The following is a 19,477-nucleotide window of genomic DNA, read 5'->3' as shown; positions in this document are numbered from 1 at the left end:
GTCCAATGGCTCTGGTCCACCTTCCTGTTTCTGCAGTTTTTGCCCACTGACCCAAGGTGACCTCCAGTATCTAACCGCTAACTCTACACTTGGGCATAGATTTTTGTGGTGTCGGGACTCAAACCCAGAATTATACACACGTGTAAGACAAGTGCCCCACCACTGAGAAATGTCCCCTGGCCATATACCAAGCTCCTTGCACTCTGCTCAGGGACCCCCTCTTCAGTATGTGCCCACCCCCTCTCTGGTCTCCCTGACTCCAGAGCCAGGAAAGCTGACCACCCCCAATGGCCACTAGCAAGTTCCTTCCCCAGAATTCCCCTCACTTCCCTACTCTCGTCCAAATGCCATCTCGGTGAGGAGGTCACCTCATGTCAGAGTGGACATCCCAGGGAGACAGCTTAGAGCTGTCCTGCTGTAAACCTGGACACATCAGGCCCTGTGCCCGCTGAGTGACCAGCCGCAAGCATCCTTTACAAGTAGAAAACAGGCCACTCCGCCGGCTTTTTTTTTTCTTTTTGGGTCACACCCGGCAATGCACAGGGGTTACTCCTGGCTATTCACTCAGGAATGACTCCTGGCGGTGCTCGGGGGACCATATGGGATGCTGGAAATCGAACCCGGGTTCGCCACGTGCAAGGCAAACACCTTACCCTCTGTGCTATAGTTCCAGCCCCTCCGCTGGCTCTTTCCCCCAGAAAGGCCAAGTCTGCAAACACAGGACGGTGGGTGAGAGAGGGTGGATGGGCACCTGGCCTCGTGTCCCTTGCTGCTGTGACAGAAGGAGGAGCCACAAGACCTCCCCAGAAAGAGTAAACTTTTTCTTTTTGGGTCACGCCCAGCAGTTCACAGAGGTTACTCCTGGCTCTGCACTCAGGAATTACTCCTGGCGGTGCTCGGGGGACCAGTTGGGATGCTGGGAATCGAACCCGGGTTGGCCGGCTGCGTGCAAGGCAGATGCCCTCCCCGCTGTGCTATCGCTCCAGCCCCAAGAGAGGAGACTTTTACTTGAAGCCAGGAAACAGTTTATTTGGGGAAGTTCATCTGTCCTGTGTGACAATAAAAAAAAAAGTCTTAAAAAAAGGGGAGAAACAGGGGTGGGGGTGTAGGGGGGATCGTGGGCTGGGGTCAGGCCACGTAAGGGAAGTGGAACAGCAGCCCCTCGTGGGGCTTCATGTCCAGCTTGTTCAGCTCCAAGGGGGAGCCCTCGCTGCGGCCCTCGTGGGTGCCGAACGACAGGTCGACGCTGGTGGGCAGGCTGGCGCCCATGGGCAGCCGGGTGCCCCCCAGCCGCACCGCCTGGTTTGTGTCCCTGAAGTTGAGCAGGACCAGGAACCGCTTGTTCTGGTCCCACTGACGCACGTAGGCGAAGAGGCCGGGCCCCGCGGGGAGCAGGTGCAGGTCCCCGTGAAGCAGGGAGCGCTCCTTGGTCCGCTGCTCGCTCAGCCTCCGGAACAGCGACAGCAGGGAGCCCGCCGCTTCGCTCTGGCCCTGGAACGGATGGACAGACGGCGAGGCCGGCAAGTTTAAGGGAAGGCCGTGGGGGTCAACCCCCCACCCCCTGGGGCCTTCTCTCACACTGCTCACCTTCACCGTCTTGTTGGGGTCTACAGGCCCCATGGCGCTGGGGATGCTGGATTCGTTCCACAGCATGACCGGGGCCTTCATAGGCTGCGAGGGAGAGGAAATGGGACTCAGCGAGGCCGGGGCCAGCTCCCACCCTGCCGTTCCTCGCTTCCCCTACACTAGCGCCCCACTCCCCCATCCTTGGCCTGGGGGACCCTTCCTGTCCCTCAGCAGATGACTACGATTCCTTGTCCAATAGTCTCATCCCCGTCCTTACACCACCCCCCTTCTTCTTTCAACAATAACTACCAGCTTCTTTCTACTTTCCCTACCTACAGCTCGTGGGGGACATTCGGGGATCTCCTGTACAAGGTACAGAGGAATTCTCAGTATTCTGGGGTTGGGGTAAGTGAGAACCTGGTTCCAGACATACCACCTCCAGTGTTAATCGTCAGCCCACTAACTGGAGCTAATATGCAGCAACACCCCCGCCCTGCAAAATTCTGAGCTGCCCGCCCCCCAATTCCCAGAGGGGAAGAGCCTATTCGACTAGATACGGGGCAGGTACCACACCCGCACCCTGCTTCCATGACGCGCTCACTGCCAACAAGCCAGGCCGCCGGAAGCCTGGAAAGTGCCCGCCCCGGGCCATCCCTGACACGCCACCCAAAGCCAGTGAAAGCCTTTCTTGAATCCCAACTACCCCATGGGAAATGCAACCACACAGGAGGTGACTGGGATGGAGAGAGAGGGAAACAGATCTGTCAAGGTCTCTCTTTTACACACACACACACACACACACACACACACACACACACACACACACAGCTGCTGACCTAGAAACAAATGCAGCCGCCTTACATGACTGGGAAGGACACACACACACACACACACACACACACACACACACCCCACAGAGCTGGTGACCCGGAAACAAACGCAACCCCCTTACGTGACCGGGAAGGACACAGATACAGATACAGACCCCCCCCCCCCCGCCCCACACACACACACAGAGCTGCTGACCCGGAAACAAATGCAGCCCGGTTCTGTGACTGGGAAGGACAGACAGACACACACACACACACACACAGAGCTGCTGACCCGGAAACAGGTTATGTGACCGGGAAGGACAGACACACACACACACACACACAACAGGTTATGTGACCGGGAAGGACAGACAGACACACACACACACACACACAGAGCTGCTGCCCGGAAACAAATGCAGCCCCATACCTGACCGGGAAGGACAGCCGCCTCCAAACCAATCTCATCCCCATAGCTGAAAACTGGGGTCCCCGGTATGGTGAAGAGCAACATGTGGTAGAGTCGGAGGAGCGAAGCTGGCAAGATGGACGTCATGAGCCCAGCCTGCGACAACTGCAAAGGACAGAGGGACGGGCTGACCCCGAGCCCCACGGCAGACACCCTCTCCCCCGCTGCCCCTCACCCCCCTGCCGCACAACTCACACTCCAGCTGCACCAGCGATTGTCCGTGGCGTTCAGGTACTGGGTGATGAGCAACTGCACCTGTTCCCCGCTGTGGCTGGGGTGGGCCAGGTAGGAGCTGGTCAACAAGACGTCGTTACTGACGCTGAGAAGGTGCAGGATCTGCGCCAGGTCCGAGGAGTTGGTCCCGGCAATCAGGAGGCTGCAGAGAGCAGAGCAAGGGGCCGGGTTGGACCAGGGCGAGAAAGGAAGTTCTCTGGACTCTCTGGCTTGAGCCAAGCCCCCAGGGACAGGCGTGTGCCCGGCACCCACCTATCCTCACTGAAGCTCTTGGTGATGTTCTGCCACTCAGCCAAGACTGAAGGTGCGTTCTAGAAGGAAAAGGGAAGTCATGGAGCTGGGATCTTCCCCAGGCCCTGCGAGCCCCTTTCCACTCCGGCGCTGCCTCCCACGGGGGCACAGGAACTTACTTTGAGCGCCTCCACATCCCGCACCTGGAACCCATCTACGCCAATATTCAGCCAGAAATTCAGAGCATCCTACGGCGCAAGAGAACGAAAGACAGAATCAACACTGACACAAAGGCTCAGAAAATTCCAGCCCTTGGGGCCGGAGCGGACAGGGCTTTTGCCCTGCATGCAGCCAACCAGAGTTCGATCCCCGGCGTCCCATATGGTCCCCCCAGCACCGCCAGGAGTAATTCCTCCTGAGTGCAGAGCCAGGAGTAACCCCTGAGCATCGCTGGGTGTGACCCCCCCGCCCCCCCAAAAAGAAAGAAAATTCCAGCCCAGGGCCAGAGTGATAGTACACTGTAAGGGTATTCTGCCTTGCACAAGGCTGACCCGGGTGGGGTGCTTGGCTTGTACATGGTTCAAGTCAGATTTGATCCCTGGCATCCCATATGGTCCCCCCAAGCACTGCCAGAATTAACTCCTGAGCATGGCCAGGTGTGTCCCCCAAAGCCCCCTTCCCTCCCAACAGAAATAAAATTCCAGCCCAGGATCGGGGCAACAGTACAGCGGGGAGGGTGCTCGCATCCTTGACAACCAATATGGTCCCGTGAGCCCCACCAGGAGTATTCCCTGAGCTCAGAGCCAGGGGTTAAGTCCTGAGCACGGCCCAAAATGCGGCCCCAAAACAACAAAAAATTATCCCAGCTCTCATTAGCCCTTGGCGTGTGCCTTGCACGCAGCCGGCCCGGCCGAGCCTGGTTCGATTCCTCCGCCCCTCTCAGAGAGCTTGGCAAGCTACCGAGTATCTCGCCCGCATGGCAAAGCCTGGCAAGCTCCCCGTGATGTATTCAATATGCCAAACACAGTAACAAGTCTCACGATGGAGACGTTACTGGGCCCGCTCGAGCAAATCGATAAACAACGGGAGGACAGTGCAGTACACATTAGCCCAGGCTGATGGCGCCCACCTGTTGTAAGGGTGATGCCCTAGGCCCCTCCTGCTCTAACTATGGTGCTGTGGGGCCACAGCATTTTCCTTCCTTCCTAGCTCTACCTTTGACACCCATAGAACTGGCACAAGAGATAATGTGCGTGTCCAGAGACATCTTGGCACTTTGGACATCTTGGGCACTTTGCTGGCGCGGCAATTTGGTTTACAGCGGGGAGGGAACCGTCTCGAGGGAGCCCAGAGGCAGAGGGGAGCCAGTTAAGAGAGCAGCGGGGACAGGAGCTGGCATGCTGATCAGCACGGCAACTGTCCCGCCGGCTGCCAGCTCCCTGAGGCCTGGGGGAAGTGTCTGGGCCGGGCGGGGGCGCAGAGCCAGGCACCGTCCTGTCGAGCAGGCCCAGGCCTGAGCCCTGGCATTCTGGCACCGCGTGCCCATCCCCACTCCTGCTGCCGCCTGCTCCCTTGCCCACTCACTGCAGGGATATTTCTCCTTTCAGCCCCATTTCTCCCCCCCTACCTTTGGTTTTTGGGCCATACCAGCGGTGCTGGGGCTTTCTCCCGCTGTACTCAGGGATCACTCCCGGAGGGACTGGGGGGAAACTCTGTGGAGTGTTGGGATCAAATCTGACTTGAATGTGTGCATACAAGGTAAGCACCTGACCCATGATACTCTCTCTAACCCCTCAGCCCCACTTTCTTCCTGCCCCCTTGATTTTAGGGTTCCATGCAACAGTGCACAGGACCTACTGGTTCGGTCCTTGGGGGTCACCCCTGGCGGTGCTGGGGTGGGAACTATACACAGCTGAGACCGAATCTGGGGCCTTCTGATTATTTTTTTCCTTTTTCCTTTTTGGGCCACACCCAGCGATGCTCAGGGGTTACGCCTGGTTCTGCACTCAGGAATCACGTCTGGCAGTGTTCGGGGAACCACATGGGATGCCAGGGATCGAACCCGGGTCAGCCGTGTGCAAGGCCCTATCCTCTGGACTGTCTATCTCACCCTTGAGGTCTTCTGAAAGCAAAGTAGATTCTCAGCCCCTGGAGCTCTGGCCATGTTTTCCTCCCCATACCAGCTGGAAATAATCGCTTCAGGGGGACTTTTGGGTCTTGCAGAACCGAGCAGGGACCGAGCCAGACAGTCCCAAGGGTCCTGGCAATGCTGGGTGGGATGGGGAGATCAGAGGTGACACCTGGTGATGCTCCACGCCCTGTGCTCAGTGATCACTCGCAGGTGGTGCTTAGGGGGGGACCACACTGGAAGTTGCAAACGAAGCACGTGACTTACCCCTGTGCTAATTCTCTGGCCCCCCAGTTCTGCAGCACTCCCCGTCAATCAGTAGGGTCAGGAGCTGGGGTGCCTTTCAAAGTCCCTCCCCCTGTTCCCTATCTGTAGAATTTGAGCCGTATTTCTCCAGGGATGGCAAACTAGGGGTCTAAGCCAATCAAGAACCCCCTCCACCTCCCCAATGGTTCAGTTAGCACCTCAGAACTTTTCGCCTGCTCACACTTCAGGAATGACGAGGGGAGTGTGTGCAGTTGTAATGGGATGAGAGAAATTCCACAGCTGCAGCCCCAGAAACGTGGGAAGACCCAAGGTCAATTATTTCAGCCAGGGGTTCCACAACATCAAGCAAGAAGGCAGACTGGATAGGATGCGCACAGAGGGAAGAGCTTCCTCCGCTTCAGAGGAGAAAAAAGCCCAAGCAGACCAACCGGGGAGAAAGCCCCTTCCTGTCTCCATCTTCAGAGCAAAGGAAACGGGGGCACGCTCGGAGCCTATTCTTCTGCGCGTGGGAGAAACGGAACTGCCGGGCTCCCAGCAGCTCCCCGGGAGGATCGGGGGACGAGGTGACAGGCAGGGCTGGCTGCCACGGGACCGATACAAGCACAGACACAACCCAGAACTCACCTTCACCTTGATGGCCACAACGTCCGAGTCCATGGGCTGGAACCAGGAGTTCTGGCCCCTGTAGTTGGGAGTGAGGTCCAGGACGACCCGGATGCCTGGAACAATGGAGGAAGCGGCCTTGGTGAGGGCAGAGGAAACCAACAAGCACTCCCAGGTCGAATGCTGCAAAACTCACTCCGCTGAAACCGATCTGAGCAAAAACAAGCCCTGGAGAAGAAGGCTCAGTTCTGGGACCCTCGGGCCCCCCAGCTCGAGTGAGCCCTTTTGCACCCTTATTAAACTGAAAGGCAAGACTAGGATGCCCCTCCAACCCCCACAAACACCCAACTTTTCAGAAGTATGAGAATCAACCAGGTAGCAAGTACTGCCACATCTGACAAGGAAGAGCAACTCGGACGTCATGACCTCCAGACGGGCCAGGCAAGTCGAAAGACTCTTGAACTACTTGGCAAACCCACCTCAGGCTGCCGCTTAACCTGCTGGGGGCAAGGACACCACGGTCCACTCACTCCCCTCTGCCTTTCCTCTGGCCCCCATCCTGGGGGCTGCCCAACCTCGCCCAGCACACCCACTCTTTTTCTTGGCCGACTGCAGGAAAGCCTCAAAGTCTTCCTTGGAGCCCAAAGCTGGGTCGACCTCGTTCAGGTTGGTTTGATGGAAGTCATCTTCTGGGTTCTTGTGAAGCGGGCCCAGTACTATGCCTTTCACCTTCAGGCTGTTCAGGTAATCCAGCTGCCCCTTGAGGCCTGAAACAAGGGGGTGGGTGGGGGGTGCGGGAGTGAGCTGACGCCACCCGTGGGTGGGGGTGGGGGTGGGGTGGGAGTGCAGGAACAAAATGAAATCTCGTCTTTCCCGCGGCGGGTTTGTGTGTATGGGCTGGGGATGGGGGGGGGGGGGGTGGATCACGCGGCTCAGGGCGGCTGGCTGATGTAAGGAACCGGCTGCGACCGGATCCTGGGGCAGATGCTGAGTCAGCTTAGCCTGAGAGCGGGGGAGGGGAGGGGTTCCCCAAGAAAAGGCAGGCAAGGCCCAGGGCTCGGGGAGCGGACGCCGCTAGAGGGGCGCCCATGGGTGGGTCGGGGAGGGCGCGAAGCCCGGCGGGCGGTCGGGGTGCCCTCGCTCACCCTCCAGGTTGCCCGCGTCGCCGCCCAGGAAGGCCTTGACGTCGCCGATGCGGTAGAGGGCGCCCTTGTGCCACCACCGCTGCACGGGCAGCTCGCGGCAGCGCGGCGCCTGCACGATGATGACCACGGCGCCCGCCAGCATGCCGAACCAGCCGAGCCAGAAGAGCACCAGCAGCGCCCAGCGCGTGCGCACCCAGCCGGGGCTGCTGGCCACCTTCAGCAGCTCCTCCTTGGTCAGGCCCGTGAACTTGGCGGCCGCCGCCTCCGCCTCGTCGTCGGCCACCTTGATCTTCACCAGGCCGTTCTTCTCGGCGCCGCCCGCCGCGGCCACCCCGGCCGCCCCGGCCGCCGCGTTCATCGGCTGCTTCTCGGGCTCCAGCTCGTTCAGCTCCACTTCCTTCATGTCGACGTCGGCGTCCCGGCTCATGGAACCTGCGGCTGCGGCGACAGCGGCGCGACCTGCGGTCAGCTGGGCTGGGGAGTGGACACCGGCGGCGGCCTCGCGTCCCCCACGCACGCTCCGCTCCCGCTACTGCCGCGGCCGGGGCGCGGCCCGGGGACTTTAGGCGGGGAGGCCCCGCCCCCGACACGCCCAGACCACGCCCCAGCCCGACCTACCGCGGCCCCGGGACGTTAAGGGAAGCCCCGCCCCCGAGACGCCCAGAACACGCCCCCAGCCCCGGGACTTTAGGCGGGAGGCCACGCCCAGACCACGCCCCACCCCGGCCGGCCGGCCGCGGCCCCGGGACGTTAGAGGGGAGGCTCCGCCCCCGGCCACGCCCCCCAGACCGACCTGCCGCGGCCCCAGGACTTTAGGCGCGGAAGCCCCGCCCCACCCCGCCCACGCCGCCAAACTGGTTCCGCCCCTTAAAGTGGACCACGGGGCTCGTCTCTCCCAGACCTCCCGCGTGAGCAAAGCAAAGGGAGGGGCTCGCCGGGAGGGTCACGACGGGGATCCGTGCAACCGTCTCCGACGCGCGCGACTGGCCCCGCCTCCCGTGGGGAAGGGAGGTAGGTGGGGGAGCGGGGGGATCTGACGCCCCCAGTTCGAAGGCAAGAGCACCCCCGGCCGCAGTCTCCCCGCAAAGCCCCTCCCCCTCCCCGCTGCCCGTTCCCTGGACTCATCACGCGGCCACTGTTTACCCGCCCACCCGCGATGCCTGGTTCCACTGACTGAGCCCCCTGAGGGGTCTGACGAGGCAGGATGCGTCCGGACAGGAGAGCTGACTGACACCCGACCCTCCCACACACTCCACCCCAGTATCCGGCGCCGGGATGCCGGGTCTCCGAAGCAGCCAGAAAAAGTGGGTGCGCAACATTCCACCGCGGGGCCTCCTATTCCCTCCCCCAGCCCATTATATGCCCGGTGAGCGGGTCAGTGGGGCCTGAGCCGAGCATTGGCCTCGCAGGTGGTCGACCCGGGCTCCAGCCCCCACCCCCCCCACCCACCCCGCATCCCGTGTGGTCCCACCCCCAGAACCGCCAGGAGTGATTCCTGAGCGCAGAGCATAAGCCCGGAGCATCATCATGTGTGGCCCCCAAACAAACAAAAACCCTCACCACGGTCTCCCTGATCACAAGGCCTCCCAGCTCACCCCCAACTCTCCAGGAAGCCGGGGTTCCCTGACACCCCCCCCACTTCCCTTCACAGAGCGCCCCCCCACACTCAGGGGAAGGCAGGGTGCGGGGTCAGGGCCAAGTTCAAGGCCAGCTCCTCCCGCAGGAACTCGTCGTTCCCGCCTGGGGCCAAGCGGGGTTATTTTCAGAGAGGAGCAGCGAAGGAAGTTCTTTCTACCTCTCCCACCTGGGCCAGCGGCCAGATGGCCATGAACTTCAAAGGAAGAAGCCAAGAGCTGATGAAAGAGCGGGCAGCTCGTGAGGCGCCCAGGGTGGGCGAAGAAACGTCCTCCGCCCATTCCCCTTTCTGCACCCCAACGCCCAGCCCTGCCCCCACTCCTGGAGGCAAGGAGGGAGAGGGCGGCCAAGGCGATAGGAGTCCAAGGTGCCCTGGGCCTGCCAGATAAGCAAGCACTGAAACGGAGCTCTGGACAGCCGGGACCAGAAAGCACAGGGTGGGGCCCGTGGGCTCGGCCACTGTGCATGTTCCAAGGTGGCACTAACTCCCTGCCCCCAGCATGCGGGCCGGGGGAAGCCCATTCCCTTCTGCTGCCAGCTCCGGGCACTCCTGGCTTAGCCTACCTCTGCGGCTGTCTCGGCCACTCCTGCCACCCTTTCGGCCACCTGTCTCACCTCAGAAGCTGATTCCTACTTCCCCCAGAGAGAGAACAGGGCAAAGGCCAGAGTTAAGCCCTGACCACCGCAGGATGAGGTCCGAACCTCCCAACCCAGCCACTGGGCACCCACCTCTGCTGCCAGCATTTTGTTGGGGGGAAGGCAAGCTGGCAATGTTGGGGGCGGGGTGGATACTCTTGGCTCTGCACTCTGCACAGGAATTACTCCTTGTACTTGGGGGACCATATGGGATGCCAGGGATCGAACCCCTGCCTTGCATCCAGGCCTGCCTTGTGCAAGGCCCACAACTCAGGCAAAGTAGCATGAGATACAGGAATACAAAGAAAAAGGAATACAAATGAAATTTAACCAAAGCTGCACCATATGGAGATGAAGCTGTTTATCAAAGCAAACAATGCCCGGTTAGGGCTCAAGCAAAAGAAAAAGCGATAAATTTGGGGAGAGAGGGCAGAGCAGCTAAGGTAAAAGAAGATAATGTTGGTTTTTGTTCTTTTTTCCAGTATGGGGGCCTCACCTGGCAATTCTGGGGGTAGAGGATTACTCCTGGCTCTGTCGGGGATCCAACCCAGGTCAGCCACATGCAAGCAAATGCCCTACCCACTGTACTATCGCTCCAGCCCCATGAAAGATGACAGTGAAGGCAGGAAATGGCCAGAGGGGGGCCGAAACGACAGACAGTACAGTGGATGGGGCATTTGCCCTGTGCTTAAAAAAAAAAAAAAATTAGCCTTCAAGAGGAGGCTGAGACAAAGCAAAGATAGGCCAGAGGCCAATAAGAACTAAAGAAGGCCCCAGTCTTCCTCTTTTTCCTCTCTTTTTTTCTTTTTTTTTTGGCTTTTTGGGTCTTTTGGGTCACACCTGGCGGTGCTCAGGGGACCATAGAGGATGCTGGGAACCGAACCCAGGTTGCCGAGTGCAAGGCAAATGCCCTACCCACTGTGCTATCGCTCCTGCCCCAGGCCAGTCCTGAGGATGGGGTAAGGCAGGAGGCCAAGTGTCCTTAGAAAAACTCCTTTCTAAAGCTGTGGAGCAAAAGGCATGTCACGTGTTTCCAAGAGCCTGATCTTAGCCAAAAGATAAGCAAGTTATTTTCCCTTAATGCAGCAAGTGGGGGCGGGGGAGGGGGCAGGATGAGACTTTGCAGACCCTGAGCAAATGTAGGATAGGTTAAAAAAAAAATTGGCTTTTGGGTCACACCCAGCGATGCTCAGGAGTTACTCCTGACTCCTGGCTTTGCACTCAGGAATTACTCCTGGCAGGGTGCTTGGGAGACCATATGGGATGCTGGGAATCAAACCCGGCTGGGTTGCGTGCAAGGCAAATTCCCTCCCCACTGTACTATCGCTCCAACCCGGTAGAAAATTCCAAAGTCTCAGCCTAGCAGGACTCTTAGCCCTGCCAAAGCTCAAGGTATTATTCCAGAGACACAGAGACAAAACATTCGGGCTCTACCTGAAAAACTCCAACCTGAGGATTTCAGACCGAAGGACCTGAGCAGAGTCTGAGGCAGAGAAGGGGGCCGAAGCCCAAACAAAGGGGCTCACTTGGCAGTTAATAATTGACAAACTGATACGGGGACAATAGTATGTTATCCTGTTGGGTTTTTTTTTTTTTTGCGGGGGGGGGGGTGGAGGTGGGGAGTGGGAGTTTGGGCCACCACTGGCCTGTGCTCAGGGATCACTCCAGGAGAGGCTGGGGAGACCACCTGGGGTGCAGGGGATGAACTCAAGGCCAGTGCATCACCTGCTGCTCTATCTTGCTGGCCCAAGCACTTGTTACTCTAAATGCTGCAGGAGGAACAGAGCTCTGCTCTAAAGAGCAAACCCGGCGGGGGGGGGGGGGGGGGGGGGCGGGGGGGGATGGGACACGGGACACGGGACACGGGACACGACCTCCAGGGACGCGACCTCCAAGAACGGGACAGGCTTTGCTTGCTGGAGCCCTGAAAGTCTTAGGCTTAGGCCATCTGGGCTCCAAGAGATCTGGAGGGAGATCTAGAGGGCTCCAAGAGATCTGAGGCCAAAATAAATAAGTGCTTTTGTTTCTGGATAGCTGGGTAAGTTTAAATCCCACAACAGTGATCCTTGGCGAGCACAACTGAAACGTATGAACATCACAAGTCAGGCGCGTGTGTGCCCATCCCCCACCACCACAGTCTCTAGAGCCACACAGGGAGGGGGAGAAGAAAGGGAATGCCATTAAAAAAAAGAATAATACTCAGGGCTGGAGCGATAGCACAGCGGGTAGGGTGTTTGCCTTGCACGCGGCAGACCCAAGTTCAATTCCCAGCATCCCATATGGTCCCCCGAGCACCGCCAGGAGAAATTCCTGAGTGCAGAGCCAAGAATAGCCCCTGAGCATCGCCAGTGTGACCCAAAGGGCTAAAATAAATAAATAAATAAATAAATAATCCTCATCACAAACACGGGGTCGGAGTACATAGTAGGTACGGCATTTATTTGCCTGGGACCCCAAGTCTGTACAGCTGGGGATGTCTCAAATCCTGCCCCCTCCTAAATGAATCTAGCCCCTGATTTCGAAGCTTAAAAGGAAAACTGTTACAGGCTAGGGCTGCGGCTCAGGTGGTGAAAGCATGAGGCCCGGGATTCAGCCCCCAAGAATGTGCCCCCTCAACCTCTGGTCCCCAAGCACTGCCAAGCCCACTGAGCACAGGCCTCACATACTGGACACCCTGGGTGCACTAAACCCAGCCCTCGGCACAGCTGCGGTGTGCCAAATGTGTGCCAGACAAAGGGAAGAGGGACAGGAGGGAGAGGGGAAATATCTGGATCACTTACCAAAAGACAAGGGCTGGAGAGACAGTCCAACGGAATAGGCTGACCCGGGTTCGATCCCCGGCCTCCCATACGGTCCCCAGAGCGCAGAGCCAGGAGGAAGCCCTGAGCACCACTGGGTGTGGCCCCCAAAGAAAAGACAGAGAATACCAAGCCTTCATTTTAATAATCATCTGATCACTGACAGCACTATCAAGAGCACCAGATCAGGAGCCGGCAATATAGCTCCAAGGCCAAGAGCCTGGGTTCAAAGCACCAGCACTAGGCGTGGCTGAAAAACCAAACAAATATGAACACTATTCATCTGGCTGGATTGTTTTCCTGTCCGGGTCAGACCCCTGGCCCAAATGAAAGGTTTGTGGACTGGAGGAAGCAAGTCTGGAATTAATCTTCCTTTTCCATTCACTTGACAGAGTACCCCAAGGGAGAGATTTTACAAGATGGTAATATACTGGGGGGCAGGAGTGATAGGCCTTGCATGTGGCCCACTTGGGTTCCATCCCCACAGTCCCCGCCAGGAGTGATCCGTGAGTGCAGAGCCCGGAGGAAGCCCTGAGCACAGCTGGGTGTGGCCCCCAAGAAAACAAACCCCAAAATAAATAAATGAAGATGCGATATACTCAGAACAGACGCTGTTCTCCATCTTGGGTTAAAAGCCAAACAAACAAAAAACACCGCAACTAATATTCCCATCAGGGCTTTTTCCCCATAGGAGAAGCCAAAGTTCTTTATTGAACCCTGACTCTCCTCCTTACCCTCTGTCTCTGTCCCTCCCCCCTTCCCCTCTTCTTTCCCAGTCTCTTTCTTCTTCCTCCTTTCTCTTCCTCCCCTTCTCCCCCTCACATTTCACTATATATAAAACTGTTACTTAAGGTGCTGGAGCGATAGTACAGCGGGTAGGGTGCTTGCCTTGCACGTGGCCGACCCGGGTTCGAGTCCCAGCATCCCACAGGGTCCCCTGAGCACCACCAGGAGTAATTCCTGAGTGCAGAGTCAGGACTAATCCCTGAGCATCCCTGAGTGTGACCCAAAAATGCAAAAACAAACAAAAAAACTAGTTACTTAAAAAAAATCTTTGTTTATATAGACATAATATTCCCATCAGATCGAGCTTCTTTCACTTAAGATCACAAAAGAATGGGCCAGAGCAATAGTACAGTGGCTAGAGTGTTTGCCTTGCACACAGCCGACCCAGGTTCTATCCCGGGCATCCCATATGGTTCCCTGAGCACTGTCAGGAGTAATTCCTGAGTGCAGAGCCAGGAGTAATATCCTGAGCATTGCCAAGTGTGACCCAAAAGACCAAAATGAAAGGGGTGGGGGGGGGGGAAATCAAAAAAAGTCTCAGACTACTTAAAAAAAAAAATTCAGGGCCAGAGAGAAAGACAGTACAACAGGTAAGGTGCTTAACTTGCACACGGCACCACAGATGGGTCTCCAGAGCCCAGATCACATCTGGGTGCAGCCCAACAACCTAAATAAATTGCCGGAGCGATAGCACAGCGGTAGGGCGTTCACCTTACAAGCGGCCAACATTGCCGACCCGAGTTCGATTCCTTCGCCCCTCTCGGAGAGCCCGGCAAGCTACCGAGAGTATTCGATATGCCAAACACAGTAACAACAAAGTCTCCAATGGAGACGTTACTGGGCCCGCTCGAGCAAATAAATTAATTTTTTAAAAACTTCCATCTAAACCAGGGCAGGAAGTACAGTACAAGAAGGCACCTGCTTTCCTGGCACGCAGCCAACCCCAGGACAACCCAAGGCACCGCATATGGTCCCCTGAGCACCACAGGGTATGGTTACAAACCTCCCCAAATCCCAGAGTTGAGACAACTTAGCAGGCGGGATGCATGATTTGTATATGGGAACCTGAATCTGATCCTCCAGGGCCACACAGCACCCTGGACACTGCCAGGAATGACCCTGAGCACTGAGCCAAGAGTAGTCTATGAGCACTGCCAGGTATGCCCCTCCCAAAAAAAAACAGGAAAAAAAATCTCTACAATTATTTCCAAAATCAGTCCAGGGGCTGGAGCAATAGCACAGTGGGTAGGGTGTTTGCCTTGCATGCGGCCGACCCGGGTTCAATTCCCAGCATCCCATATGGTCCCCTGAGCACCACCAGGAGTAATTCCTGAGTGCATGAGCCAGGAGTAACCCCTGTGCATCACCGGTATGACCCAAAAAGCCTAAAACAAACAAAATCAGTCCAACCTGGGAGAGATATGGGGGATAATAGTGGTGGAAATCACATACTGGTGGAGGGATGGGTGTTGGAACATTATGTGACTGAAACCCGATAATGAAAGCTTTGTAACTATGTATCTCACAGTGATTCAATAAAAAAGTAAAAGGAAAAAAAGTAATAGCAGGGGAAACTGGGGACATTGGTGGTAGGAAATGTGTATTGGTGGAAGGATGAGTATTATATGATTGAAACCCAATCATAAACAATTTTGTAACTGTGTATCTCACTGTGGTTCAATAAAATTAATTAATTAAAAATAAGGGGGGGGGGATCAGTCTAACCCTTCCCTGGGAAAGCGTTAAGGAAAGTGTATTCTCAAACTTAATATTTTTGGTTTTGATTTTTGAGGCACACCCAATAGTGCTCCTAGCACTGTGTTCAAGGATCACTCCTAGTGGGCTCGGGGGACCAAATGGGGTGCTGGAGGACTGAACCCAGGTGGTTCATGTGCAACCTGCTGTATACCCTACCCGCCGTGTAACTACCTGACCTCAATTTTTTCCTTCTTTTTTTGGTCTCACCAGACAGTGCTCAGGAGACATTATGCAGTGCCTGGATTCAAACCATTGTTCAAGCAACTGCCTGAACTCAAGTACTGTCTCTCCAGCCCCATCGAGTTCAATTTTTGCAAGAGCACTGTAGATATGCTCCTCTGCATCTTATTTGCACACCCTACCTCCTCTACTAGGGCTGGAGTGATAGCACAGCTGGTAGGGCGTTTTGCCTTGCACACGGCCAACCCGGCCAACGTGGGTTCGATTCCTCCACCCCTCTCGCAGAACCTGGCAAGCTACCGAGAGTATCAGGCAAAGCCTGGTAACCTCCCCGTGACGTATTCGATATGCCAAACACAGTAACAACCATGTCTCACAATGGAGACGTTTCTGGGCCCGCTCGAACAAATCGATGAACAACGGGAGGACAATGCTACAGTGCTACTACCTCGGCTACTAAAAGAAGCAGTGCCCGCTGCTGCCACTAGGGGGCAAGCTATTCCCTGAGGAAAAACGGCGTTCATCCTATGTCCTACTAGAGGAAGGTGGGCAATAGGATCAAGTATGTCTTCTAGCCACTTTTCTGTTTCGTTTTGTCTTGGGGCCACACCCAGCAGTGCCCATAGCAGAGCTTGGGATATCATATGGGATGCCAGGGATGGAATCTGGGTCAGCCACATGTGGGAAAATGCCCTCCCAGCTGTACTATCACTCCAGTTCCTTAGGTGAGATTTTTCTGTTTTTTTTTTTCAATCTATGAAGACCATTTTGGCTCCCGTGGGAAAAATGGATTAGGTGAGGGAGTAAAGTGAGCACAGAACCAGGGCGGGAAAGAGTGCACAGAACCAGGGCGGGAAAGAGTACAGCGGATAGGGTGTTTGCCTTGCATGCAGCTAAGCTGGGTTTGATCCCATGTGGTCCCGCGAGCCCATGACATCCCAAAAGAAAAGCAAAACATGATTGCCACTCAATGCTTCTTTTGCAAACCACACACCCAAAAGGAGAGAGAGAACAAAAGGGAATGCCCTGCCACAGAGGCAGGGTGGGATGGGGGGGTTGGGGGGAGGGATACTGGGATCCGTGGTGGTGGGAAATGGGCACTGGTGGAGGGATGGGTATTTGATCATTGTATAATTGAAACCCAAGCACAAAAATTTGTAAGTCTACAACTGTACCTCATGGTGTTTCACTAATAAAAATTTAAAAAAATAAAAGCAAAACAAAATTGAGAACAGAATCAGGGATCCAGGAAAGGAATGTGTCCCTGGCACAAATTTGATCCCCAGAGACCAACTGAAGTGATCCCTGCATGCAGAGCCAGGAATTAGCCCCAAGCACTAACAGGTGTGGTCCCATATTACCAGGAAAATCTTGCAGGCTTTGCAAGCAAGAGCCGCCAGCACTGCTTGATCCCCTAATCACTTCCAGGATTGACCCCCAAGTACTATGCCAGGAAGATCACACAAGCTTGACTAGGTATGGCACAAAACCAAAAAACAAAACAAAACAAAAAAACCTGGAACTTCTGTACTGTAGAAGGGGTGTATGTGCGTGTGTGGCACTTGCCTTGCACGCAGGCGACAAGGGTTCGATCCCCAGCACCACATATGGTCCCCGAAGGGTGGTCCCAAAGTGCAGAGCCAGGAGTGGTCTCTCTAAACTTCTACTCATTTAAAAAAAAAAAGTCTCCTCTGAAAATAACTGATTGAACAGGAGAGAACGCAGGAGTTAAGGAGCTTGCTTTGCATAGGGCCAAACACTGGTTCAATGCTCTTGGATCCCCAGCATCGTATTGTTCCCTGAGCACCACCAGGGGTCACTCCTGAGCACAGAGCCAAGAGCAGAGGCCCAAGCACCGCCGGGTATGGCCCCAAGACCTCCAAATCAAAACAAATAAAATAACTGATAATGTATATAGTTTGGGGCTGGAGCAATAGCACGGCGGTAGGGCGGTTGTCTTGCATGCGGGTTCAATTCCTCCACCCCTCTCGGAGAGCCCGGCAAGCTACCGAGAGTATCCTGCCTGCACCGCAGAGCCTGGCAAGCTACCCATGACGCATTAGATATGCCAAACACAGTAACAACAAGTCTCACAATAGAGACCTTACTGGGCCCGCTGAGCCCACTGGAGCAAATCGATAAACAATGGGAGGACTGTGCTACAGTATATAGTTTTACTGGTGTGCTGTAGGCCTTTTCTTTTTTTTTTTTTTTCGTGAGGGGGAGGTCACAGCCAGCGGTGTGCAGGGCTTTCTTCTTGTGCTGGCTCAGAGAACCACATGTACTCCGGGGGATTGAGCTGGAGTCAGCCGCATGCAAGGCGAGCGCCCTACCCACTGAACTATCACATCAGCCACATGTAGGCATTTTCTTAGCAGATAGTCTAATCAAAAGTATGGACAGGGGCAGCTCAAAGGGTTTAGGCATAAGCTTTGCATGGGCCAAGTGCAGGTTCAATCCTCGGCACCAAATGATCCCCAAAGCACTGCCCAGAACCCTGGTAACCACCAGGTGTGTAACCCCCACCCCCAAACAAAATGTATGGGAAGGGCTAAGGATGTGCTTAGCAGTAGGGCACATGCCCATGGCATGGACAATTCCATGCCTGAATGATTCCATCCCTGATTTCCCAAGCAATGCCACAGCAATGAGTCCAGGAATAGCCACTGAGCACAGCCAGGTGTGCCCCAAGAACAAAACCCAAAAATATGGAAGTTAGGGGATCAGGAGGATAGCTCAAAGGGCCCTTGCACATGCTGGCATGCACAGAACCCCTGCTTCCACTCACTGCGATGTGTTTCCCCCGGCATTGAAGCGGCACCAAGCATCACTGCATGTGGCCTCAGAATGAGCAACAGCAGGGTCGAAGAGGCAGTGCAGGGCTTAAGGTGTTCGAACCCCGACACCCCATATGGTCCCGAGTGATCCCTGGGCACGGATGGATGTGGCCCCACCCAAGACCCTCAACCAAAGATCATCTTCCTCTTGGGATGACGTAATTCAGGTCAAACAGAAAAGTAAGTACACAAAAAATGCTCGGTAAAGGCTTCTAAAACGTGCAAGTACCCTGGGTGTTTACTGCAAACGAATGAACTGAGGGGCTGGCAGGACTTGGCCTGAAATCACATAGACGATCGGGTGGGGGGGAGGGGGGCCGACCTGCGGGCAGCTCTTCCTCGCATCGAGCAAATGGAATTCTCAAGTGCATGAGGTGTCTTCACAAAGGAGGCTCCAAAGGTCAGCTGCTTTGCAGGGCGACCCGCGACCAGCCACCCTCCGAGCGGAACCAGTCAGTTTCCTAAATCTCCAACGGGAGCACCGACGGCCACGTGCACTTTCCCGAAACGTCTCCATGCAAGGGTCCACCCCCTCCTCCCCCCGAGCTCAGCCCGGGTCCCAGTACCTGAGTCGGGCCCCTCGCTTGTAGCCTGAGCATCAGGCTGGGAAGGCGAGCTGGGCGGCTGGGCAGGAGCCGCGTCGGCGGCTGTCGAGGAGGGTTGATCGGGTTCGGGATCCATGGAAGCGGGACCCAGCACAAGGAGGGTTAAGGATGCGTGTGGGCAAGGGAGACCCGAGGAAGAGTGTGTGTGTGCGGGGAGGCAGACGACTGGGATCGGGTGGCGAGACCAGCACCCGCCGTGAGCTCACGCCTCAGCACCCCCAAAGTCCCCGCAGTGCGGCAACGCGTGTTGACGCACTCCCCTAGGGCGCACGCGCATCCTTTTCGCGCCGCTACTTCGGCGGAACCCCAGATCCCCGCCCCGCTTCCGGTTAAATGGTACCCACACCCCCCCGCGCTAGCCCGATCGCTCCTTCTGCGCGTGCGTCGGCTATAGCTCCGCCCCCCGATCCCGTGAGCCTCTGCGAAACACTATTTAAGCATCTCGCGGAGCTCCTTCGTTCTCATTTCTTCGCCTCTTCTCGGTGAGTTGTTTTGCGTTGCTTGGTGTGGTCGAGGGAACGGGCCTCTTCATGGACTTCTCGAGCCCGGGTTCCCGATTGCTTTGGTTGCACGGATTGCATTGGTTGTTGGAGGAACGGAGCGGGAAAAAGTCACGCAACCCGAGAAGTGGGGGGTTGAGGGGGTCTTTGAAGGACAAAATGGCGGTGCGGGCGCCCCCTCCCTGTGATGAGACGGTTTTCACAGACCTGTACTGACTTCCGTGAGGATGGAAAGCTCTGAGGAGATGGGCCCTGCGCAGCTCTAGCCCGGCTCAGTGAAATGTGTC

At 56.3% G+C, this 19,477-nt stretch overlaps 1 protein-coding gene across 2 annotated transcripts; it reads right to left on the bottom strand.

The window, feature by feature from the left end:
• Positions 1-1,088: 1,088 nt before the first annotated feature.
• On the bottom strand, positions 1,089-18,821 carry SLC3A2 (solute carrier family 3 member 2). Of its 2 annotated transcripts, none has more exons than XM_056131666.1 (10): positions 18,652-18,821; positions 7,456-7,914; positions 6,904-7,077; positions 6,332-6,426; positions 3,492-3,560; positions 3,334-3,392; positions 3,043-3,223; positions 2,809-2,952; positions 1,588-1,671; positions 1,089-1,491 (listed from the first exon to the last, which is right to left on the bottom strand). In XM_056131666.1, exons 1-10 carry the CDS (start codon positions 18,764-18,766, stop codon positions 1,129-1,131), a joined length of 1,743 nt encoding a protein of 580 aa, XP_055987641.1. In that variant the 5' UTR covers positions 18,767-18,821; the 3' UTR covers positions 1,089-1,128. The 2 variants fall into 2 exon arrangements, with proteins under 2 accessions (XP_055987641.1, XP_055987643.1); XM_056131668.1 differs by having other exon boundaries at positions 1,090-1,491; positions 7,456-7,893.
• Between the last annotated feature and the right edge of the window lie 656 nt (positions 18,822-19,477).

This window comes from Sorex fumeus, unplaced genomic scaffold (genome assembly GCF_029834395.1).
Source record: "Sorex fumeus unplaced genomic scaffold, SorFum_2.1 ptg000093l, whole genome shotgun sequence".
In the NCBI taxonomy this organism is placed as follows: Eukaryota; Metazoa; Chordata; class Mammalia; order Eulipotyphla; family Soricidae; genus Sorex; species Sorex fumeus.
Note: the sequence above shows the minus strand (reverse complement) of the source record. Positions and strands in the feature narration are given on the sequence as shown.